Raw genomic sequence first — 24,468 nt, 5'->3', positions numbered from 1 at the left:
AATGTTAAGAGTTAAATCTAAATGCCCAATGTTGAATCTAAATCTTAATTTTAAATCTAAATAAAAAAAATGTATCTAAATATTTAATGTCGAATTCAAACGTCAAACGGTAAATCCAAATTTTTACAATAAGCACCCCTTGTTTATTTGCTTAAATTGATTGGTTGTAATTTGATTTTGACATAAAGTGGTTTTTAATCTTGAGGGTTTAACCGGATGTTGTGTGTTTTCTTTCATGCGGCTTGACGCAGGATCATTCCTGTTCTGTGACTCGGGGCAGGACTTGTATCCAAGTGGAGGAAACCGTGGAACAGGGAGGACAGACGAACCCAGGCTTGACTCTCGCTTATCTCCATCGCGATTGATTAATTTTTGTCGGCAGTGAAAATGAGCTCAAGCGTGCACGTCATGTTATACCTGGCAGTTCTGGTGGCGATCGCCGCCTGCAACGCTCCCCCGGTTCCGTTAGACGACATTCTCATTGAGAAAACTTTCGTGCCGGAGAAGTGCGTGCGCGCAGTCAAGGTGGGCGACTACGTGAGGTACCACTACAACGGCGTTTTCCCGGACGGCAAGAAGTTCGACTCTAGGTGAGTATCACGCAGAAGGACCAGCTTTGTTGTTAGTTTTTGTCCCCAGGGTGCACGAGTTGCGTGCGCGATGCGTAAAAGTGCGCGTAGAGTGAGCTCGGCTCAATGAGCCACGCAGGCAAGCTGGTTGAATGCAGCTCTGCGGATCCACACACGATTCATCCAAGGGCTGACACACTTTTTCATGCAAAAGATCAAAACAGATGAATGCACATATGACCCAAGTGTTCAGAGCAGTGGCGGATCTAAGTTTTTTTCAGGGCCCATAAAGGGGTCACATTTACAGAGAGGGGGGCAATGACATGATCATTCACAAGTCCTGATTCAGTAAGGTGCCTAATTAAATCAATCCTTGAGCAAAGCCACACATCATCGAATATATATTGAAAACTGTTCCTCACTCAAGCCCACTGTGTTCTTCAAAGAAGTCTACAAAATAACAAATCTTAACAAATTGTAATTTTTTAAAGTTAGTATTGTTACTAAGTGACTTTAGCCTCTTTAAAACAAAAGACTAATAGAATACTGACAGATCAGGGGCGGTTATGGGGTCATTTGGATTTCAGATAGGGCCAGTGGCCCCCTAGGCCCTCTGGAGGACAATTGCAGGACCTTTTGGGGGGCTTAGTACTTACTGACTTAGTGAATATTAGGGTACTTGGAATTCCCAGCTGGTCAATGTGGAGTCCATGAGACCCTCTGAGGTCCTGAAAGCGGCCTCCAAACTTAAGGATAAGGACTTGATCAGATCATATTTGTCCATAAATCTGATCTCTTCCTCTGAACACTGGGGGCACATGTGCAATCCTCTATATAGGCCTTTATCACAATTACCTCTGGGGGTCTCTGGATTCCACTCTGAGAACCGTTGACTTAGTCATCAAAAGTGTCCCTGGAAGGCTGAATTACCAACTGGGCAAAGTGGGGAGCCGTCCAGGGCCCCCAGTCCTCTAAAGCCCGAGAAGCCTCAGGCTTACCGCATGGCCTTCGCTTCATTGGAAATTGGAGAAATAATGATTATAATTTAGTGATGTGTGTATATGTGTGTTTCAGTTACGACCGTGGAAGCACCTACAACGTGTTTGTTGGCAAGAAGCAGCTGATCGCTGGGATGGACAAAGCTCTGGTGGGGATGTGTGTCAACGAGAGACGACTGGTGAAGATTCCACCACATCTCGCCTACGGAAAAAAGGGATATGGTATGTATGACTAAGTGTGTGTTCATCTCACCAGCATATAGAGCATAACAGTGACGGCCAGGGTACAGGAACCCTCTTGTTCTTGAAGTAAATTTCAGATCAATTTTCTCCATTGACATTTCAGAAAATCCTTATAAAAAGAGTTTTAAGCTTGAAACCAGGTCGACCAGCTAGGAGATGGACAACATATTTGATTAGGAGCAAATAAAATAGCAAAATTTAAAAAAAAGGCAAAAGGTATAAGACCCTGCACATTATTATTTCAAGAGTGAAATAACTACACATCCCATAAACCATTGCAAATGATCCTTTTCCAACAACTTCCAGTATGCTTCTTTTATGTAACCTTGTTTCCATAGGAACAACGAGCTCAACCATTCATTGACACTTAGCACATAGCTCTTTTACACCTGAGGAATGTGGGTAGTGTAGTACTTCTCCTTGACATTGCAAATAAAACACCCTTTTCCTAAAATGCAGTTGATATCATTCAAACATGTGTGGACATTCTTCAAAGAAAGCAAAGTGTCTAGTTGTAATGAGAGCTGAAGCAGAGGGGAAGTGGGCTGCTCCCAGAAGTCCATGCTGGGTCACGTCAGATGGACGTCACAGACCAGGAAGCCGGTCAGAGCGAGCTGCTCTGGATACAGATTATCAGCAGTCAGCAAATGCACAACCAATCCCAGAGCATCAGCAGCTGAGGGCAGAGGAACTCTCTAGATAGTGAGGTGCATGTGAACAAAACACGTTGAGTGAGATTGTGTCAGAACACAATGATAAACTACACTTTTTATATAAGGGTAGTGATGAGAGCAAAGGAATGTGAAATCTCTGTTTACATGCAAAGACCAGTTCAACTCTATGGCATAATTAAAGGAGAGGCGGTGGTCTAGTGGCAGAATCTTGGACTATGGGCAGAGAAGGTCTCTGGTTCGACTCCACGGAGAGACAACAAAAAGACGAACCTGGATTGATCTGTCCAAAAATCCAATAGTCTTCCTACCCTGTCTTATGCCCCTGAGCAAGGCACCTTACTCCCCCAACATCTGCTCCAGATGGGTCAAAAGCAGAGATTAAATTTCCCTACCTGCATGAGTGTGCCTTTGCATGTCTGTGCATGTGTTTGGGATGAATAAATTCATCTTAAAAAAAAACAAAAAAACAATGAACTCGTCAGGACCATTAGAGCTCATGGGGACCAAAGTTAAAGTCAGGGGGTATGATGTGAATTATGCTAAGGTTTTGGTTAGACTGTCCACCATGAATGGAAGTCAATGCTATGTCCAAACAAGTGTGTGTGTGTGTGTGTGTGTGTGTGTGTGTGTGTGTGTGTGTGTGTGTGTGTGTGTGTGTGTGTGTGTGTGTGTGTGTGTGTGTGTGTGTGTGTGTGTGTGTGTGTGTGTGTGTGTGTGTGTGTGTGTGTGTGTGTGTGTGTGTGTGTGTGTGTGTGTGTGTGTGTGTGTGTGTGTGTGTGTGTGTGTGTGTGTGTGTGTGTGTGTGAACGGAATATGTAGATAATGGGACAGAGAGAAGAGTGAGGGGCATGTGTAGACAGGTAAAAACTGAGGTTGAAGAAAGCAGGGGGGTGCAGCTCAAAGAGGTTTAAAACCGAAAGAGACCTGCCAGCTCATCGGCAGTGAAGCTTTAATGGCTGTTGACAGTGTCCTTACGCCCCTCCTCCACCTCTGTTTAGAAGAGAGGAGTTGTGTGTTTTTGGGATAGCCCCTGTGCTGGTGTCCATCGACAGTCCCAGGACAAGTCCTCTAACTTTAAAGTTTCATCCTCTGGTTTTAACTGGGGGCTTGAATCGTAGGTTAACTCGAGATATGATACGAATGGGGATACATAACGATTCATCATGATATCTGTCGAGCTGAAGGAGAAAACAAAAAAAAATAAAGAGGAAAAGTGCAGGATGTGTGTATTTATTCAATACAATTTAGAGTCAGCTTCACGGAATTTTCAAATAAATGGGATGACACAATGGACAAAAAAGTGCATAAAGTCTCATCTTAGTGCCTCTAAACTTAAAAAACATCAGTACAATTAACAATAGCCATAAACTGACAAAAGTCCAAATATAAATCTCATGAGTCAGTCTTTATTATCATATGGATATCGATTGGCCTTTATAAGTCGATATGAGCCTTTAACAAACATGTCAGTGTTCAGTGTTTATATTTGCTGATATAAAAACTGTTATTTTACAGAATAAGAAATGCAGCAAATGTATATGCATTTATATCATTTTATTTTCAAAAATGTTTATCTAATTCAACTTGAATATATTTAGTTGTATCTATGTTTCTTTTTATTTATACTTATTTGAATAAAGTTTGACAGGTGAACGACTTGTTTCTCTCCAGGTGACATCATCCCAGCGGACTCCATCCTCCACTTTGACGTGCTGCTGCTCGACGTGTGGAACCCGGAGGACGGCGTGCAGATCGACACGTACCACACGCCCTCCAGCTGCTCCAGGAAGGTGGAGGTGTCTGACTACGTGCGCTACCACTACAATGGCACGCTGCTGGACGGGACGCTCTTTGATTCCAGGTTCGATCTGTGCAATCCCCCAGTCACACAAAAAGAAATGCACCTGTACTCACACACACGTAACCTCTCTCCCCCTGTCTAACAATCCTTCAATGCAGTCACACCCGCATGCGCACTTACGACACCTACGTCGGGATTGGCTGGCTGATCGCTGGCATGGACCAGGGGCTCCTGGGCATGTGTGTTGGAGAGAGACGTATCGTCACTATGCCTCCCTCTCTTGGATATGGAGAAAATGGAGATGGTGAGTGTTGATAATGTCTTTATTATTATTTGTTTCCCGGAGATTACAGACCTTTCACAATAGAAATGACTGAGTCAAAATTATTTATGTCCATACCTGCTTCTCTTCTTCTGTTCAACCGTTCTCCTTCTTGCTCTCCCCCCAGGCAGCGACATCCCGGGTCAGGCGTCTCTGGTGTTCGATGTCATTCTCCTGGACCTGCACAACCCCAGGGATGGCATCGCAGTGACCAATCAGAAGGTGCCCGAGTCCTGCACGAGGAAGTCCGCCACCGGAGACTTTGTGCGCTACCACTACAACGGCAGCCTCCTCGACGGGACCTTTTTTGACTCCAGGTGTGGGTCCATGTTAAACATTCATCAGACTTGTTGTAATATTGAACTTTCAGCTTTTCCCTGCTGCTGTTCTTTAAGCAGCCACAGGATGGCAGCATCTCACTGTGCACTGAAGACCGATAGAGAGATTCAAAACTTTATAACCACTGGTGTTTATTTCCTGTTTGTGAACCATAACAGTGCAAGTAGTTTCGATTGTGTGTTGCCACTCACAACAAATGTATAAGCACTAAAAGTATAAAATCAAATTCCTTAATGTTCTTATATTGGCCTTATACATTATATCGGCAGTAAAAAGAATACACATCAGAATGGAGGCTTTAACATTTCTTATTGTAATATATGGAAACATGTCGTTCCCTTTCTGGAGAAAATGAAACTTTGCCACTTTTTTCGGAACAGAAAGTCACTGAGCTCTATTCTTATCTAGCCACTGCAACTTTGTGGACTTGCACTTGTAGCATTTCTTTCCGGTCCTAAGAGTCTCTCATACACATTCTGCACAGACGTCAAGGATGGCCTTCCTCCTGCACACTGAGTACACACATTCTTTACTCAAGCAGTTTAAAATGACTCAAGTAAAAGTATAAAACATCAGGCTCGGAAATGTCCTCAAAGTATAAAAGTAGTTCCCCTCTGAAGGTCATTTCTACCAGATGAGACTCAATAAAATACTGTGTGTTATAATACATATAATATGTTTTACAGGTTACCTGGATTTTTGCTCCATGTCAGTGTGAGACTAGTTTTGTTAATATTCTCTGTCCCACAGCTACTCACGTAATCGCACCTACGACACCTATGTGGGTAAAGGCTACGTGATCGCTGGCATGGACGAGGGTCTGATTGGAGTCTGTGTCGGAGAGAAACGCACCATCACTATCCCCCCACATCTCGGCTATGGAGAAGAAGGCACAGGTGTGTGTGTGTGTGTGTATACGTGTGTACCTGCATGCGTGTACCTGCTTTCAGACATACACTGAACTCTGGTGAACCTCCGAACATTCTTTCTTTATTTTGATTTTTTTCCACACCATGTTTCTCTCAGGCTCTAAGATCCCTGGATCAGCTGTGCTGGTGTTTGACATTGACATCATTGACTTCCACAACCCGTCAGACAACACTGAAATCACTGTGATTCACAAGCCAGGAGAGTGCGACAAGCAAACGAAGAAGGGCGACTTCGTCAAATATCACTACAACGCCTCCACGATGGACGGCACATCCATCGACTCCACGTGAGTGTGAGACAGTCGAAGGCTGTTTCCCTGGAAAGCAAAGCACCTTAGAAACCTGAGTCACACACACAGAGACATCATTTTAAAGAACGACACCATAGATCTTTGGGAAGACAAACACACAGGGTGCAGGGAGTGACTGTCAGGTCAGGTCCTGCCTTTAGAGCAAACATGCATTTAGTTATTTATCCCTGTTTTCTGTAGCATGGAAGCAAAAAGTCATCGGGAGAAGAGACTCGACTTTTTTTTTTTTTGTATTATTCACTTGGTCTCTGTTTATTTAAGATATAACTATGGAAAGACATACAACATCGTCCTGGGAGCTAACCAGGTGGTGCCGGGGATGGAGGACGGACTGATGGAGATGTGCGTGGGAGAGAAGAGGCACCTAGTTATTCCTCCTCACCTGGGCTATGGGGAGAGAGGAGTTCGTAAGTGACTAACACACACACATACACACACACACATACACACAGACACACGCACACGCACAGACTCACAGACACACAGACACACAGAGCTTTGACAATGTGACCTCAAGTTTGCAATCTGGAGCTTCATCAGCACATGGATCTCAAACTTTGGCCCCTTGGTTAAATTTCTCATTGTGTGTGTGTGTGTGTGCGTGTAGCTGATGAGGTCCCAGGGAGCGCGGTGCTGCTGTTTGACATTGAGCTGGTAGAGATGGAGGAGGGACTTCCTGAAGGCTACATGTTTATCTGGAACGACGATGTGTCCCCTGACCTCTTCGCTGAGATGGACAAAGACGAGAACAAGCAGGTGGAGCCCTCTGAGGTACGAGATGACCTGTTGTTTCTGTCATATTTACATGGGGTATTTGTCGTCTGTGTGTTCTTACATTAAACTCTCTGAACTCTCCCCTTCTTCCTCAGTTCACTGATTACATCATGCAGCAGGTGAACCAGGGCAAAGGCCGCCTGGCACCCGGCTTCGATCCCTATCGCATCATCGACAACATGTTTTCCAACCAGGACCGCGACGGAGACGGAACAATCACAGAGGCAGAGTTCAAACTTAAAGCCGATGAAGCGACCACCCACGACGAGCTATGACGGGACTGAGTGTAAAGAATCAGCTCAGGGTGTAGGGGTGAGGGGTCAGACAGTTGGGGAAATGTGGGTTCATACAGTAAAAAAAAAGATGGGGTTTTATATGTAAATTAAGTAAGTGCGGAGAGGGGAAAAATGCTGAGAGAGATTCTGTGTATTTGCTTTGAGGACTGAGATGTTGGTATGCAGGTGGCTTGTCCTTTAAGACGCTGTTTTAGAGTCAAATTCAAATTTCGAAAGAAAACACCTTATAAGAGGACTGTGAAGACAGTGAATGACTTTTTAACTTCTTATCCCATCAACCTCTTATGGAGTTTAAGGCCCGACAGGTGATCATTTTTTTAATCATTTTCATAAACATCTTGTACGCTCAAGATAATTTACAAAACTCCCTATGCGGCTCCAACGACTTCAGATGCACTCTGTCGCAGTGATGGAGAGAACTCAGCGAGAATGCCATATAATGAAATTGTCTTGTATAGAGAAAGGCAATTATCAGTAATAACTTGCTGCGCAAACCTTAACTTGTTCCCACAAGGATTTTATCTTGTGCGATCAAGATATTTATTGTGAGGGAACAACCTAATATTATGTGCAAACAAGGTCATTTCTTTCATGCACAAGATATTTATTGTGTGAGAACAAGTTAATATCTTGTGTGCACCAGATACAAAATATCACCTGTGTGGAGTTAAGGGGCTCTGTAAGCTCTTCATGTTTTGTTTTAAGGTTTCTTTTTATTTTGAAGGGTATAAAAGCACTCCTGTGTGAGAGAACAAACAGAGGCCTCCACGATCTCCACATTCAACACTCCTTCTGTAACTGACTGCAACTGCTTTTAACCTTCTGTGGTTGTGCAGGGAACTTCTCTCACATACCTTCCAGGACCATCACTCACTGTAAGACTACCTTTTATGGGCGAAAAATAAGTGGCAAGTTAAATCAGAGCTTTAAGTTAGAATAATGTTATATTTGAATAGTTTACAGCCGACGATTTCCACTGTTTCACCTTTAATCAGTCAGGATTCTGTGAGGGACATTTCCGCCAGATAGAAATCTTGAGTTTAGTTGCGAAGTCAGTATAATATAAAAAGCAAAAAAAAACAAATCATATTGTTTTCTTCGAGGTGCCTTCTGTATTTTCTGCTGTGAAAATGATCCTAGCAGGGGATCGGTTGCCTCTCCGGTCTGTCACACATTTACTGTCTTGTTTACCATCTCTGGTATTTGTCCTAATCCTGATGACAAATGTAATGTAGGACTTTTGCGTTTTCCATGACTGAGTGTGTGAATGAGTGAGCGAGTGCGTGAGTGAGCGAGCGAGTGATAGTTTTTTGTTTTACTTTTCATTCAGGAATAACGCTGAGGCTGGATTGTTTCATCTTCAGCACAACCTTTAATTTGAATAAATTACCTGACCTAAAAAATACTTTGGCTGTGTCAGTCTGTTTGTGCTTATATATACACAACGGTGCAACATGCAACTTCACCACCAGATGGCACTGAATCCTACACACTGAACCTTTGAAGTGGTCCTCACAAAGATATTAGTACGCCCACGCACACGGTGGAAGTTAAAGGAGGGAGGGGTCATCCGCAGCTGCACAGACGCGGTATTGATGGAGCGCAGGTCTGGTCTAATCTCTGAAACCCTCCTGTTGAGTCTGCACAGTGAGTTTTCCAAGGACACAGCAACATCACTGCATGCTGTGTCTGATTGTGACTCTGTGACTCTGTGAACGTGTGTTTGTGTTGTCTCTGCTGCGGGACCTTCTGAGCATGGAGCCCATCGGCCTGAGCTGCCAGGTAAGAGACTCGCCTCGATGAAGAGAATCACAATGATGGAGTGTTCACGGGAAGTTCTTGTGTGTAGAGGAATGTGGGCTATGTGCACGGTGGCAGGTTTCTACACGTGGTTTGTTGCTTTTAAATTTAGTTTGCAGTTCATTTCTTTGTAGTTCACCGCGGATCCGGTGTGAATTAAACGGGGTTAACGCTCGATTGAGGGAGTACATTTTTTCACATATTAGGTGACATCACTTACCAGCCAGACCTCAGATATTAGTCACACTGCAAGAAATGAAAATAAGAATGATGGGCAGACAAAGAAATTTAGATGGTTGGTGGAAAAGTAATACTTTTCTTACGTGTGTGTGTGTGTGTGTGTGTGTGTGTGTGCGTGTGCGTGTGATGAAGGAGATAGTAGGGGTCACCCCCAGGGGAAAAACTGAGGATAGTCAAGATACTACAAGAATTAGCTGTCTGAATACTACTTGAATTGAAATCTGAATCGAAGTCAGAATCTTACGAAATTACATTCGAAATTTAAGTCTGATTATTACGGGAATCGAAGTTAAGTCAGACTGTTGGGAAAATTTATTTTCAGAAACTGAATGAATGAATCAAGTACAGACATGCAGCCATAAGAATAAGAAATAAGAAAGGCCTCAATGACATCCCCTTTGCACTTTAATGTTGTATCAGGAGTCTGATTTGAAGAAATTGAGAATTAAAGTCTGAATACAGCAAGAATTGAAGCCTGAATACTACGAGAATTGAATTGAAGTCAGAATATAATGAAAATTGGAAACTGAATACTACAAGAATTGAAGTCTGATTGGAAGTCAGAATGTTACAAGAATACAACTAGAAGTCTGGTAGGAGAATTGAATTGAAGTCTGAATACCATGAGAATTGAAGTGAAGCTTGAATACCATGAGAATTGAAGTGAAGTCTGAATACTACGAGAATTGAAGTGAAGTCTGAATACTACGAGAATTGAAGTGAGGTCTGAATACTATGAGAATTGAAGTGAAGTCTGAACACTACCAGTATTTAAGTGAAGCCTGAATACCATGAGAATTGAAGTGAAGTCTGAATACTACGAGAATTGAAGTGAAGCCTGAATACCATGAGAATTGAAGTGAAGTCTGAATACTACGAGAATTGAAGTGAAGTCTGAACACTACCAGTATTTAAGTGAAGCCTGAATACCATGAGAATTGAAGTGAAGTCTGAATACTACGAGAATTGAAGTGAAGCCTGAATACTACGAGAATTGAAGTGAAGTCTGAATATTATGAGAATTGAAGTGAAGTCAGAATACTACGAGAATTGAAGTGAAGCCTGAAAACTAAGAGAATTGAAGTGAAGCCTGAATACTACGAGAATTGAAGTGATGTCTGAATGCTACGAGAATTGAAGTCAGACTATTGAGAGAAGTCAGTTCTGAGATTGGTCAGTCGTAGTCAGTCTGTTCCAAGAAACCAAGTCTGATTTGAAGTCAGAACACTACGATAATTGAAGTCAGCATACAACGAGAATTGAAGTCTGAATACTACAAGAATTGCAGTGAAGTCAGATTACAATGAGAATTGAAGTGAAGTCTGAATACTACGAGAATTGAAGTGAAGCCTGAATACTACGAGAATTTTAGTGAAGTCTGAATACTACGAGAATTGAAGTGAAGCCTGAATACTACGAGAATTGAAGTGAAGTCTGAATACTATGAGAATTGAAGTGAAGTCAGAATACTACGAGAATTGAAGTGAAGTCAGAATACCATGAGAATTGAAGTGAGGTCTGAATACTACGAGAATTGAAGTGAAGTCTGAATATTATGAGAATTGAAGTGAAGTCAGAATACTACGAGAATTGAAGTGAAGTCTGAACACTACCAGTATTTAAGTGAAGCCTGAATACCATGAGAATTGAAGTGAGGTCTGAATACTACGAGAATTGAAGTGAAGCCTGAATACTACGAGAATTGAAGTGAAGTCTGAATATTATGAGAATTGAAGTGAAGTCAGAATACTACGAGAATTGAAGTGAAGCCTGAATACTACGAGAATTGAAGTGAAGTCTGAATACTATGAGAATTGAAGTGAAGTCAGAATACTACGAGAATTGAAGTGAAGTCTGAATACTACGAGAATTGAAGTCAGACTATTGAGAGAAGTCAGTTCTGAGATTGGTCAGTCGTAGTCAGTCTGTTCCAAGAAACCAAGTCTGATTTGAAGTCAGAACACTACGATAATTGAAGTCAGCATACAACGAGAATTGAAGTCTGAATACTACAAGAATTGCAGTGAAGTCAGATTACAATGAGAATTGAAGTGAAGTCTGAATACTACGAGAATTCAAGTGAAGCCTGAATACAACGAGAATTTTAGTGAAGTCTGAATACTACGAGAATTGAGTGAAGCCTGAATACAACGAGAATTTTAGTGAAGTCTGAATACTACGAGAATTGAGTGAAGCCTGAATACTACGAGAATTGAAGTGAAGTCTGAATACTATGAGAATTGAAGTGAAGTCAGAATACTACGAGAATTGAAGTGAAGTCTGAATACTACGAGAATTGAAGTCAGACTATTGAGAGAAGTCAGTTCTGAGATTGGTCAGTCGTAGTCAGTCTGTTCCAAGAAACCAAGTCTGATTTGAAGTCAGAACACTACGATAATTGAAGTCAGCATACAACGAGAATTGAAGTCTGAATACTACAATAATTGCAGTGAAGTCAGATTACAATGAGAATTGAAGTGAAGTCTGAATACTACGAGAATTCAAGTGAAGCCTGAATACAACGAGAATTTTAGTGAAGTCTGAATACTACGAGAATTGAGTGAAGCCTGAATACTACGAGAATTGAAGTGAAGTCTGAATACTATGAGAATTGAAGTGAAGTCAGAATACTACGAGAATTGAAGTGAAGTCTGAATACTACGAGAATTGAAGTCAGACTATTGAGAGAAGTCAGTTCTGAGATTGGTCAGTCGTAGTCAGTCTGTTCCAAGAAACCAAGTCTGATTTGAAGTCAGAACACTACGATAATTGAAGTCAGCATACAACGAGAATTGAAGTCTGAATACTACAAGAATTGCAGTGAAGTCAGATTACAATGAGAATTGAAGTGAAGTCAGACTTTTGGAGAATTGAAGTCTGAATACTACGAAAATTGAAGTGAGGTCTGAAAATTACGAGAAGTGAAGTCAGACTGTTAGAAGAATTGAAGTCAGACTGTTCCGAATATAGGTCAATCAAAATCAGACTGTTACGGGAATCCAAGTTTGAATATTACAAATGTCAGAATGTTTGGAGAATTCAAGTCAGACATTGCAGTCCTAATACTACGAGAAATTAAGTCTGATTTGAAGTAGGAATGTTCCGAGAATCGAAGTCTGAATACAGTGAGAATTGATGTCTGACAACTACAAGAATAAAGTCAGACTGTTAGAAGAATTGAGAATTGAAGACTGATTTCAATGAGATTTGAAGTCTGAATACTACGAGAATTAAAGTCTGATTTGAAGTAGTAATGTTACGAGAATCGAACTCTCACTTTAAGGATCATCGGAGTCAGAATACTACAAGAATTGAGCTCGTATTTTATGTAGGTGTGTAACTGCTCAGGTTAAAACCTTGCGCAAAATAGAAACATTCTTTCAAATGTAACAAAAGATCTGGGTCCATAGAGAACGGAATCTGGGTCGAGATCCGGGCTGCGTTCTGCCTATTGGTGACCTATGCTTTAGATGATCGTTGCCATTTGTTTTCCGCTTCAGCTTGCTCTTAAGGCCTCTGTATGCTTCTCCGAGTCCGTTGCGGACGGACAGATCGGACGGACACTTTTTTTTATTTATTGTTCTCCGGTGCTGAAAACAATTCGGCGCCAGAATCGTAGGTGGCGCATCGGAAGACGAGCTTAGAGTAGCCTACCTCATGAGTTCTCAGAAGAAGTCCACATTGGTTATTTACCTTCTCCCAGTGACAGCCAGCGGGTCAAATCGCTTATGTTATCGTTTCTTAGCACAGCGGTTCCCCGGTATGGTTTCCGAACTCTGTTGCTAATTCCACGGCTTCAAGCTACACGGAAGCATCTAGCTCCCCCCACCCAGCTTCCACACACAGTCAGCAGGGACTGTCGAGGGAATTTCACCCAGACATGTAAGAATGCTGTAAGAACTCACTGAATCAAACACCACACATAAAGAAGTACTTATTTTTTACTTGCAAGGGAAGTCCGCACCTCTGAGTAGGTCGCAGCCAACTTCAACAGAACTTCCCTAACACAGTGTATTTATTAACATAGCTCAGTATTACAACAAATCATAGGTGGGATTTTATAATCTCTCAACACTTCCTTTATCGTCGGTGTTTTGCCTAGTTTGGCAATACCACATTCAGCACGTAGCAAAACCAACATTTATGGTTTCATAACCATAACAGATAGTTTCTTAAAAAACAACGTCAGGCGGAGCACAGCAGTGGTTAGTCAAGCTAACTCTTGTGTAAGAAAGTCGCCACACAGCTTAGAAGCTCAGTATCTCAGCATGTTCCGGACAATACTGAATACCAACTCCAACGCAGCGTCATATTCAGTTCATGATAACTTATTTACAGTTATTCCAACAGGGACTCCCGATACTAACAACTACCAAGTGTTTTTGCCTTAAAATGACGGTGTTTGAGAAATAGTGTCATGATAGCCGTGGAATTAAAGTCGTGATAGAATGTTTTTGCACAGTTACCACCACAGTAAGCATGCTGGCTAGGACACTAGCGGCGGTATGAAAGTTCGTTATAACCGTATGTGACGGAACACACATGCCGTTAGTGCTCTAACCAGCCACCGTCAGCCGGACAACTCCGCTGGCTTAACACACTTGTCACATTAATCGTAGAATCGTAGTTGTGTTTGGGTTTTTTGTGATATAGGAAATGAAACAGGAAGTTTGAGGTCCGGAAATGATGTTGTTCCGAAATTATGTTGTTAGCGGACCAATCACAGCCAATGGCTATCCGTAGGCTCTCCACCATGCCAACGTGTAGTTAGAAAAATCATAGCTGCACGAAGAGCTCTCCATGGAGCCCGGAGAGGGCGTTCCACGCCGAAGAAGGCGGTCCTATCTGTCGGTGTCCGTCAAAACGGTGAAGCATGCATAGGCCTTTAGGGTTTATCCATGCTTTGATTAGGCGCAGCCACTTTCCTTGCAACGCCCTGACCACGAGAATTGAAGTCTGATTTGAAGTCAGGATTTGGGCTGCACAATATGTCGAAAAAGCTATCGTCATTGCGATATCAACATTACGATAGGCTTGTCCCTAGGGTCGCAAAGGGGAGGAACATTTTTGGTAAATTTCCATGGGAATATTCAGCCCTGGAATTTTGTATAATACATATACGCAAATTACACGCTCAGCAATAAAAACATAATTCAAAACTCTATTTTAAAGATGTTTTGAATGCAGCACATGCTGCACGTTGAATTTCAACCCTGCACTGTGCATTTCTCAATCACTTGTGCAGATAATTCCCAGCATCCTGCACACTACAGCAGGGCTATTAAGGCCTGCTGTAGTGTGCAGGACTAGTCAGGTAAGTTTCGATGATATTACTGGGGAAAATATATTAACATGCTGATTAAGGATTGTTCATCTGTCCATCTAGCCTCTTTCTATTCATTTACCCATCAATTGTAAAATAATTGTTTGGCTAACTATTTATATCTCTGGCATTGCATTAGGTTTATTTTACAAGCTTTTTTCTCATCTTATTCTACAGAACAGTTCCACGTGCACTATCTCATGTGTGGAGACATTTCCTCAAAGTTTCCTCAGGGCTCAAATCAGCCTATGACAAAACAAATGTTTATATTTATGTCTGTATATGACAACGTTAATACAGTTAGTATAGTAGTATAGTATTACCCACAACATTTTCCGTTAACTCCCATTAATTCCCATGAAAAGTTTCCAACTTTGATTATTCCCGGAATTTTGCAACCCTACTTGTCCCCCAAGAGTACTTTGCTGTCTCCCTTCCTTTTCACCATCTACATATCAGACTTCTGTACAATTCCCAGTGGTGACATTAACAAACCTTTTACGATGACAGTAATTCATGGTTGCCTTTTCTTCTCTCTGTATTGCTGATGTACCCTTTTCCTTTTTTTAGGTGTGTCTCAGAAAACACCCGAAGGTCTCAGCTTTCAAGAAACATGTACAAACAATAGAGCATCGAAAGGTGGGCTTTAAACTTAATGAACAGTGTACTCTGTGGTGGGAATCTGTATTTAATTCCCTGGTGGGGAATCAGACTGAGTGACCAATTCAATGATATCAAAGTATTTAATATTCAGAGAATATATTTGAACACAAAACAGGGGGAGATTTCTCAAAGCCACTGCAGACTAAAGAATCTGACAAATTGCTCTTATGATGTGCTGGCTTTTATGCACAGGATCGAAGGGCTCCACGTCATCCTTTGATATCAGCCAGACAGGACTTGTCCAGCGCTCAGCCATCAGCAGAGAATGGGTCAAATGTCCCCCCCTCCCCCCTCTCCTGAGTGAATAGACACTGGGCAGAAAAACAAAGAGTTACAAGGACGTTTAGGTCCAAAGTAGAGAACATTTTCCTGGGAACACTCACTCACTCATCGTCATCCGGGGTCGAGCAGCTCAATCCCCGCGGGGGGGCCACATTGACCAGCTCTGACGGGGGGATCCCGAGGCGTTCCCAGGCCAGTGTTGAGATATAATCTCTCCACCTAGTCCTGGGTCTTCCCCGAGGTCTCCTCCTCACTGGACGTGCCTGAAAAACCTCCCAAGGGAGGCGCCCAGTGGGCATCCTTACCAGATGCCCGAACCACCTCAGCTGACTCCTTTCTAAGTAAAGGAGCAGCGGCTCTAATCCGAGTTCCTCACGGATGACTGAGCTTCTCACCCTATCCCTAAGGGAGACGCCAGCCACCCTTCTGAGAACTCATCTCGGCCGCTTGTACCCGCGATCTCGTCCTTTCGGTCATCCTGGGAATCAGGCAGATGCAAACATTAAGTAGAACTTTATAATGATGTTTCAGGTCAATCCAACTGAACTTTGAGCATAGTTATGTCAGGACAGGGGGACCGGTGTGATTCATGCATGGATGGGATGCAGTGTTTACATTTCAGTTCAAACTGTGTTCTACATCAATTCTACACTGAAAGGCTCCTAAGCAGTCAAATTGAGATTGGTGGGTTTGCTGAGGAAAAAACTGATGACTTGGACTTATCTTAAAGCAGTTAAGTTTCACATAGTAACCAGCTGAATAACCTCCACCCTAACCTCTGCTTCCAAGCACGTAGGAGAAATTACAGTTGCTTTCAGGTGACGTAAAACTACTAAATGCCCTCTTTGAACCAAGTGTGTGCTCGGTCTTTCCTGGACTACTATAGAAACATGGCAGTGAGTCCCCCCACATGAACGCTCTGGAGATGTCTTAGTCGTTGTGATCATGTCTAATAGGAGAATCTCCTGCCTGGTTGTTCATGTGGGAAAGGAAAACTCCAGAAACACAAACATTATATTCCATTTATGCCTATAGATCCCCTACATCCTACACACTGCACCTTTGACTGTAATCCTGTATCATGAACACAATAACATGAGGAGTTCACATATGACTGTTGCCACATTTGTCTTGGCAATAATGAAATGAAACCAACTTTGCATGTTTCCTCTCTTCTCTACCCACAGAAAATGGAGGAGTTATTCTCAAATGGTAATGAATACATTTTTTAGTCAAGTACCTTTTGATGCATGTATTGTTTCTTTTGTTTCTTCTTAATGTCCAGTATATTAATCTTAATTTGCTCTGTTTTCCTCTTTCTAGATCAGCTCAGTGGTCATGGTAAGTCTTCTTTTTCTATTTACTCTTAGACATTGCTTGAAAACAGTGTTCCTCTTTTAATTCATTATGACCAAAATGCTCCTAGTCATTGAAGCCTTTGGTTGAAAATGAAAATGATTTCTCATCTATTTTATTTAGATTTGGTAATGACTTTCTCTTGGCTTACCCCTCTTGACTCATTGTTCTCTCATCCTTCGTATGTCACATCTCAATCAGCCCCTTTTTATCTACTGGAAGTTTACCTTTCCTACAAATTCATCCCTGTCTATAGTCAAGTCCCCATCCAAACATTGATCATATTTTGACCTAATTTTCACTTAATTGGCTACAGATAGGTGGTTTACACTATGTATAACCAAGTTTGTTGAAAACATACCAAGACGTTTGTCTTACTCTTTGAACAGAGATGGTTCAGAGAGATAAAACATTCATTGACAAACATTAATTTAATTGACATACTGCTGTGGTATATTCAGCTCTAACATGGTAATATACAATGAGGATATGTTATTGTTATAAACTTAGCTACAGGAACTTTCGAACAATGACAAGATACCGTTCTCAGGAAGTGTTACTCCAGGTGTTGGGGCCAGTTGCCCCCTCTTTGGAATAATCTTTGACCTATTGTATGGTATCTGACATGCTAAGGGAGGAGTAAAGATTTAGTGGTGACTTCAACTTGAAGTTACTAAAAACATGTCTAAAATTAGGCATAGACCCTATGTGCTACGTCATTGTATCTATAGTTCTGTTGTAAACAACTCCTCTTTAAAAGGGCTTGCCTGGCGGAGGCGAGACAGATTTTCACTATCTGGCCTTTGTGATTTCTCCGGGCATACCATGGTGTCCGTCTGACTTGTATATTCTTGTGCAATAAATATTATTATACTGTACTGAGTCCGCTGAGAATTCATTCAACACCGACCTCGACAAGACTCTTCTGCCTGAAGATATGAAACTGCCCATGTCCATTACAAGTTCAAGATTGAAGAACATTTTTCAATTGGGGATGTGTGATAATTATTTTCTTCCTCTGTTATGTTTCCTCTACAGGCTTCTTTCCCAACATTGTTTTCATTAATCCAAATGTCAAATATGACAACAAAACACAAAGCATAGGTAAGTACATTTAATATTTTATTCCGTTTTATAAAAATATGTAATCCTTCCTGATCTTGGGAATAATAGGTTGAAAAATTCAAGGTCTATATTAGCATTTCTTTGGAAAGGTCTGATCTTCAAGGCTGATGAATTTAAGTTCAACAAAGAGCTTGTAAGGGGACCGGTTGGGTGAAATGTTTGAATTCATGAAAATAGTGCAAAAGCTGAATATTATGATCTACAGCAAAGTCTTTAAAACATAACAATACATTTGTACTGACACAGGATTGGATATATTATAATTACCTGAGGAAAACTAGAAGAGCCAATGGAGAGCGAATGCCTCCGCCAGGGATTTAACTTTTACCCCGGATCCAAACTGTTACCCTGAACCCAAAAGTTAGTTGGTTCTTCCTAGGCCCATACCAAACATCTGTTCAGTAGTTTGTGCGTATTCCTTCTAACAGATGGTCAAAGTCCAATAAAACCATAACCTCCTTGGCGGAGGTAATGAAGAACCTAATCATTGTGTGTTGTGAAATAATTGTTTTTTGAAATAATAACACTACTTTAATTTAACTTTTTTCCAGGCTTGTGTCTCCTGACTCTGGTTTACAGTTCAGCGACTCGGACCTACTTTTACCTGTGCCATGTCTGTGAAGAGAAGCGCCCGTCAGAAAATATTTTACACCACCTTTCATCTCGTGACCATTGTAGTAACTACATTGTAAGCACTGCACAAATTCTAATAAATTCTACACATTAACAAGTGTTTTGAATTTGGATGCACAGTTTATTGTTTTATTTTCTATTTAAGAGCTACATAGACCCCAATCTACTGAGTTTCTCCTGGATGCCCAGATCGGACATGAGAGTTTTTCTGAGGCCTGAGATCACGAAGGAAGTCAAGGAAACACGAAACACCCTACAGGTATCGGACAAGCGTTCATATATAGAAAGTTGTTTAGGCACAAGACTGCTTCGTACATAAAAATGGAAACCCCTAAATCGAACTAGTCAAAGAGCATTCTCCAAGGGAGAGAAGTTACGAGTAACATATGGAACAACAACCATAAATCCGAGAGTCTGGAAACGAGGGGCCCCCAGCTTCAAACGTGTCACCATGCCCCACACCCATGTCAAGTCATCGATTATCTACGCCAGCTGAAAACACCACAATATCTAGCCAAACATTCATCAATTCTAGCTAAAAGAACGTGTCTAAATATACACACGACTTCCAGCGAACAGGGGTCAGCATTGGTAACTAGAGGTGTTTGTCTAGATTTATAAATATTGATACAGATGCTGTAATAAACCAGATTCCCCTTGCATTGAGATTCTGCCTCCGGGTATTCTTCACAAAGAAATTTGTATAAAGCTCTTCATCGGATAAGATCAATGTGCAGAGAGATGTTTGTGGCTAAGAAGTGGACATATTTAGTGGTATTCTGTAGTAGTCCCATATATATAATTGCTTTTGTGAGCTCTATGTTGCACAGCCACCTGTAAATTTAAACTGACCAGTGAGACCATGACAGTCTCCTGACATGAACAATTAAATCATCTTCCATTGGTGTTACATGTCGGTGATGATGTATGGCAAGCATATGGACATGACTAAGAACAGAAAGTAATCATACATACTCAAAGCTGAATGTCAGTAACATCTGGTGAAAGAGCTGAACATTTCACTCAAGAGATGGTGGTGACCCAAAAGCGAGCTAAAAGGGGGAGAAAATTGGAATCACCACTCCAAATGAGTGCTGATGTCCCTCTGTAACTGCTGGAAGTCGGAAACTGTTTGTAGAGTTATTAGGTGATAACATGTCAGTGTCACTTGTCACCTCTTTAGGTTTAGATGAAGTGATGTGGAAAAGTATCTACAACAGAAGCTCGTGGAGGGGGATTTCCAGTTTCTCATTTCCTCTCTCAAGCTGAACTGTTCTGAGCTGGTTAAGACAACAGCCTTAGTTCTCCTATACAGGATGCTCGCACTAACTCTTTTTTTTAAAGATGCATATTCACTGCATTATCTCTTTCTCTGCAGGTTCTGGATTTGCCTGCAGATCTAATGAAAACGATTGACAAGGGCACATACTCTGAAGGTATATGATTCAAAGATTTCCCTTTGGAGTATTTGTTTGAAATCTTTATTTAATTGCATATAAATGAAAAGTATTTTCTTCATTTCTCCAGTGATGCACACTCTCATAGAAAATGATAAGCTTCTCAAGCTGCTTGAAGGTGTGTGCACTCTAATTTGTGTAATCTTGAAATCTAGATTTAGGACAAGTGTCCATCAATGATAAATGTGCATCCAAGGCCCTTTTATTGTCCTTATTCTGTTTTTCCCTGCTGTTTTGTATTTTTCCTTCTAGTTGTCAAGCCAAAGCGGACCATGATCCAAGAATACCAAAGAGACGGCAACAGAAAACATCCACTTCTTGGTCAGTAAATGTGCTGCTGAAGAACTCAACCAATGTTTCAAAGTTTGCTGTAGTGTTGTGAGTTTTATGGGTATTGTGGAATCTGAAGCAGCAGAGTGACCCAGAGAGAAGGACAGGAGGATGGCTACAAGTGAGGAGAGAGGGGTAATTGGCATGTATGCTAATGTGGCCGTGATCAGAGGGTATGAGCAACGTGTTTTACATTCACAGAGCTGTAAGATAAGAGAACAAGAAAAGCCCTCCAGGATAAGAGGCATTGTTATGTGTAAATAGTTTATTATCGAAAAGGGGGAAGGAAGAAATGGGCAGTATATTCACACAGGTACATGAAAATAGGAGGGGGTAAAGTCTTCAACACCAATCTGGATGTAACACGAATGTGGTATTAGACAAGAGGAGGCCACTAACCCAAAATGTCTTTTCTTCCTCAGTCCCTATAACTTAATTGTCCCCCAAGAAAGCATGTTGGATTTAATGAATTGCATCGACTGAATTCATGTAGATCTTGGCGTTGAAATTAAAAAGTGATCTTGTTTTTGAGAAGGCTTGTGACCACTGATGTAGTCGAATGTGCCTCGTCACTATAGTGATAATCACATAACACCTAATTTGACAAAATGTATTGAAATATGGCCAAGCGGTTCTCTGTCAGTTCCTCTTTTAAACCAAAAATTTTATTCTCCTTTTCTTATTTATGCTCTTCTAGGCATGCAGCACATTGTTGAATGCATTTGTGCTGGAGTGTACGAGAAGAGATACTACCTCTGCACCCTCTGCAAACTAACCATGGGCATCCGCGCAATCATCAGACATGTCCTGAGTTTTGACCACATCTTCTCTTACTTTGTAAGTAGCTATGATTATAAGAAAATGTTCATTAAACTAATCACATTCAGGAACAAAGGTCTATTCAAGCCACAATAATGCACCTGTGTTGTTAGATGATGGATTTACTGCACGGTGGGAAAAAAAAGAATATCAGCGCCATATAGATAAAGTTAAACCCTACAGTTACAGGAAGTTGTTCTAGAAAATTCTGTATACACTTATTCTTTGCAAGCTTATATACTTAAACTATGTGTCTGTGCACAGGGAGAGAGAGGCGGTGGTCTAGTGGCAGAAACTTGGACTATGGGCAGAGAAGGTCTCTGGTTCGTCTCTGGTTCGACTGCACGGAGAGACAACAAAAGACGAACCTGGATTGATCTGTCCAAAAATCCAAGAGTCACCCTACCCTGTCTAGTGCCCCTGAGCAAGGCACCTTACTCCCCCAACATCTGCTCCCCGAGCGCCGTACATGGTCGCTCACTGCTCTGTGTGTCCTGCACCAGATGGGTCAAAAGCAGAGATTAAATTTCCCTACCTGCATGAGTGTTCCTTTGCATGTCTGTGCATGTGTTTGGGACTAATAAATGCATCTTAATCTTAATCTTAATCATCAGAGCTGAAGGCGATCCAAGTTGAGCGGTTGTAGCGGCCGGCTAATGAGGATTTAAATATTTGATATACTGAGGAGATAAGAAATGATCACATGTTTAAGCATGCAGCCCTTGTCTTCGGATTCTCAGAAATTCCTCCATGAGTTTCTTGTTAGTTCTCTCCCCCGAAGGAATGATCTCTGACCTGTTAATGGATGAGTGTAGAACATGAGACCTCATCTTAAGGCATGATCCTTACTGATTCATGAATTCATCTTTTCATTTACAATTATACGCTCAGACTCATGTCCTTCTAAACCAAGGGATGTGGGACGTTGTTTTGCCTCGGGTCATGGGCGTAGGCCAGTGCTTCTTTTTCGCTGAGTACCTCCTAACCATCGCAAAGCATCTTTGGTTGAAAAAAGATGTAAAACACAGTGCTGTGCCGTTAGTGTCTGATTTATTAAACTTTTTAACAAGACCATTTCCAATTACAACTTCATCAAAGTGCATAACAATGCTCATTTGTAGTGGTCTCTCTTGAACAATTTGGAAATAAAAGATATAAAGATAACTAAAGACGTGTTTTTAATGTCTGACTAATAAAGTCCAGTACTGTACATATTTAATCTGTTCAGAAAGCGTGGCACCCCTCTACTTTGATGGCAAAGGAAAGCTACAGATACTGCAAGGCCTTCTCCTGCACAATGCTTAATTTTGCAAAGCAGACAGAAGAAATCCATGGAGCTTCAAGCACTGATATGAAGGTAATAAAGTTCACAAAGTCCTTTTGGTGTGTGTATATAGTAGATGCACTTGTTGAAGCTGTTTTCGGACATTTTCACAAATGAACAACACAGCAGGAGATTCACCGCTCAGAAATCTCTGGAGCATTCAGGGGAGGGGGGTGCTGCTGAGGCTGGACGTAACACATTAAATCCACCGCAGAGAACATGTCATTTTTTTACAGCACATCGACTCGCTCGTGGTGCATCCTCCAGGGGATTTCCTGCTGTGTTTTCATATGGACTCATATGGATTCATTCTGATGAGGTTTTCTCCTCAGATCATCAGGAGTTTAGTGCATGTCTTAAAGCAGCTTTAGTTTCTCCTAATTTATGCTTTTGTTTTCATTAATGTGAAGCTATATGCTTTTCTGTTGCAGCAAGTGAACCTGGAGCCTGCTGAATTTATCTCAGTGAATTTCAAGTCATATGCAGAAGGTGGATAAACCCTTGCCTCCTTGCTACTGATATGTTGTATTTCTCTGAATGGACAGAATCTTTAGTGGATGATGTTTACTAATTAAGCCTGTGTTGGCCTTTAGCTTTGAAGAAACTGGAATCCATCATGAAGGGAAGAGAAGGTGGCAGCTTGGTTGCAACCATCCACCCAGGGAAGAAGCTAAGTATGTGTTATCACAGTGTAAAGTCAGTTTATCAAGTGGACCCGACTGAACTGTTTATCTTAAACTTTGTCTACACTGCTTATGAGCATGTTAAAAATTTGCAAGTTATTCCAAGTACTATTGTAGTAATCTTGTTTCTAATTGAGGATATCTCCAGTCCCTCAGTCTGCATCAATGATGGAAGCTTTATCGTATATTAAATATAACCAGTGGTGCAAAATTATATCTATGTCACATATTTAGTCTGCAAAGCATTTAAAGATTATTAGAATAAGCATGTCCATTGTTTCGGAAAGTTTTGCAGGAAACAATGTTTTCAATTTTGTCCTTTTTAAACTACTGTTGAAAATATTTTACATGCAACTGAATTAATGGAACAAATCAATTTTTTCTTTTCTTTGTAGCATTTTGGACAAAGCACTCCAGTGTGCCGGCCAGTGTGCCAGTCAAGGGGACAGTCATGCAGCCGGTCATGCAGCCGGTCATGCAGCCAGTCAAGCAGCCAGTCAAGCAGCCAGTCATGCAGCCGGTCAAGCAGCCGGTCAAGCAGCCGGTCAAGCAGCCGGTCAAGCAGCCGGTCAAGGAGCCGGTCATGCAGCCGGTCATGCAGCCGGTCATGCAGCCAGTCATGCAGCCAGTCATGCAGCCAGTCATGCAGCCAGTCATGCAGCCAGTCATGCAGCCAGTCATGCAGCCAGTCATGCAGCCAGTCATGCAACCAGTCATGCAGCCAGTCATGCAGCCAGTCAAGCAGCCAGTCAAGCAGCCAGTCAAGCAGCCAGTCATGCAGCCAGTCACGCAGCCCGTCATGCAGCCCGTCACGCAGCCCGTCATGCAGCCCGTCATGCAGCCAGTCATGCAGCCAGTCATGCAGCCAGTCATGCAGCCAGCCAAGGAGCCTGTCATGCATCCGGTCAAGCAGCCAGTCAAGCAGCCAGTCAAGCAGCCAGTCAAGGAGACAGTCATGCAGCCAGTGAAGCAGCCAGTTATGCAGCCAGTAAAGCAGCTAGTCATGCAGCCAGTCATGCAGCCAGCCAAGGAGCCAGTCAAGCAGCCAGTCAAGGAGCCAGTGAAGCAGCCAGTGAAGCAGCCAGTCATGCAGCCCGTCATGCAGCCCGTCATGCAGCCCGTCATGCAGCCCGTCATGCAGCCAGTCATGCAGCCCGTCATGCAGCCAGTCATGCAG

General features: G+C 42.0%; 2 protein-coding genes across 2 annotated transcripts; both read left to right on the top strand.

Annotated features, from left to right (window-relative positions):
* Positions 1-263: 263 nt before the first annotated feature.
* On the top strand, positions 264-8,661 carry fkbp9 (FKBP prolyl isomerase 9). The gene is made up of 10 exons (XM_062410107.1): positions 264-590; positions 1,644-1,789; positions 4,156-4,345; positions 4,444-4,589; positions 4,735-4,924; positions 5,697-5,842; positions 5,973-6,162; positions 6,448-6,593; positions 6,794-6,957; positions 7,056-8,661. Exons 1-10 carry the CDS (start codon positions 388-390, stop codon positions 7,233-7,235), a joined length of 1,701 nt encoding a protein of 566 aa, XP_062266091.1. The 5' UTR covers positions 264-387; the 3' UTR covers positions 7,236-8,661.
* A 221-nt stretch (positions 8,662-8,882) lies between these two features.
* Positions 8,883-23,804, top strand: LOC133972796 (uncharacterized). The gene is made up of 15 exons (XM_062410370.1): positions 8,883-9,038; positions 15,190-15,258; positions 16,752-16,776; positions 16,888-16,905; positions 17,959-18,024; positions 18,597-18,733; positions 18,824-18,937; positions 20,057-20,114; positions 20,206-20,253; positions 20,388-20,456; positions 21,163-21,302; positions 21,549-22,641; positions 23,040-23,097; positions 23,202-23,282; positions 23,687-23,804. The coding sequence occupies exons 1-12, from the start codon at positions 9,012-9,014 to the stop codon at positions 21,807-21,809; spliced, it is 1,032 nt and encodes a 343-aa protein (XP_062266354.1). The 5' UTR covers positions 8,883-9,011; the 3' UTR covers positions 21,810-22,641; positions 23,040-23,097; positions 23,202-23,282; positions 23,687-23,804.
* The last annotated feature ends 664 nt before the right edge of the window (positions 23,805-24,468 follow it).

This window comes from Platichthys flesus, chromosome 17, assembly GCF_949316205.1.
Source record: "Platichthys flesus chromosome 17, fPlaFle2.1, whole genome shotgun sequence".
Lineage (NCBI taxonomy): Eukaryota > Metazoa > Chordata > Actinopteri > Pleuronectiformes > Pleuronectidae > Platichthys > Platichthys flesus.
Note: the sequence above shows the minus strand (reverse complement) of the source record. Positions and strands in the feature narration are given on the sequence as shown.

What these genes read in the sequence shown, in the direction of transcription:
- fkbp9 (XM_062410107.1), top strand. Translation starts at nt 388, where the DNA reads ATGAGCTCAAGCGTGCACGTCATGTTATACCTGGCAGTTCTGGTGGCG. An exon ending in GGGACGCTCTTTGATTCCAG is followed by an intron (nt 4,346 to 4,443) that starts GTTCGATCTGTG and finishes CCTTCAATGCAG; the next exon opens with TCACACCCGCATGCGCACTT. An exon ending in GGGACCTTTTTTGACTCCAG is followed by an intron (nt 4,925 to 5,696) that starts GTGTGGGTCCAT and finishes TCTGTCCCACAG; the next exon opens with CTACTCACGTAATCGCACCT.
- LOC133972796 (XM_062410370.1), top strand. Translation starts at nt 9,012, where the DNA reads ATGGAGCCCATCGGCCTGAGCTGCCAG. An exon ending in CCATCGGCCTGAGCTGCCAG is followed by an intron (nt 9,039 to 15,189) that starts GTAAGAGACTCG and finishes TCCTTTTTTTAG; the next exon opens with GTGTGTCTCAGAAAACACCC. An exon ending in AAACAATAGAGCATCGAAAG is followed by an intron (nt 15,259 to 16,751) that starts GTGGGCTTTAAA and finishes CTCTACCCACAG; the next exon opens with AAAATGGAGGAGTTATTCTC.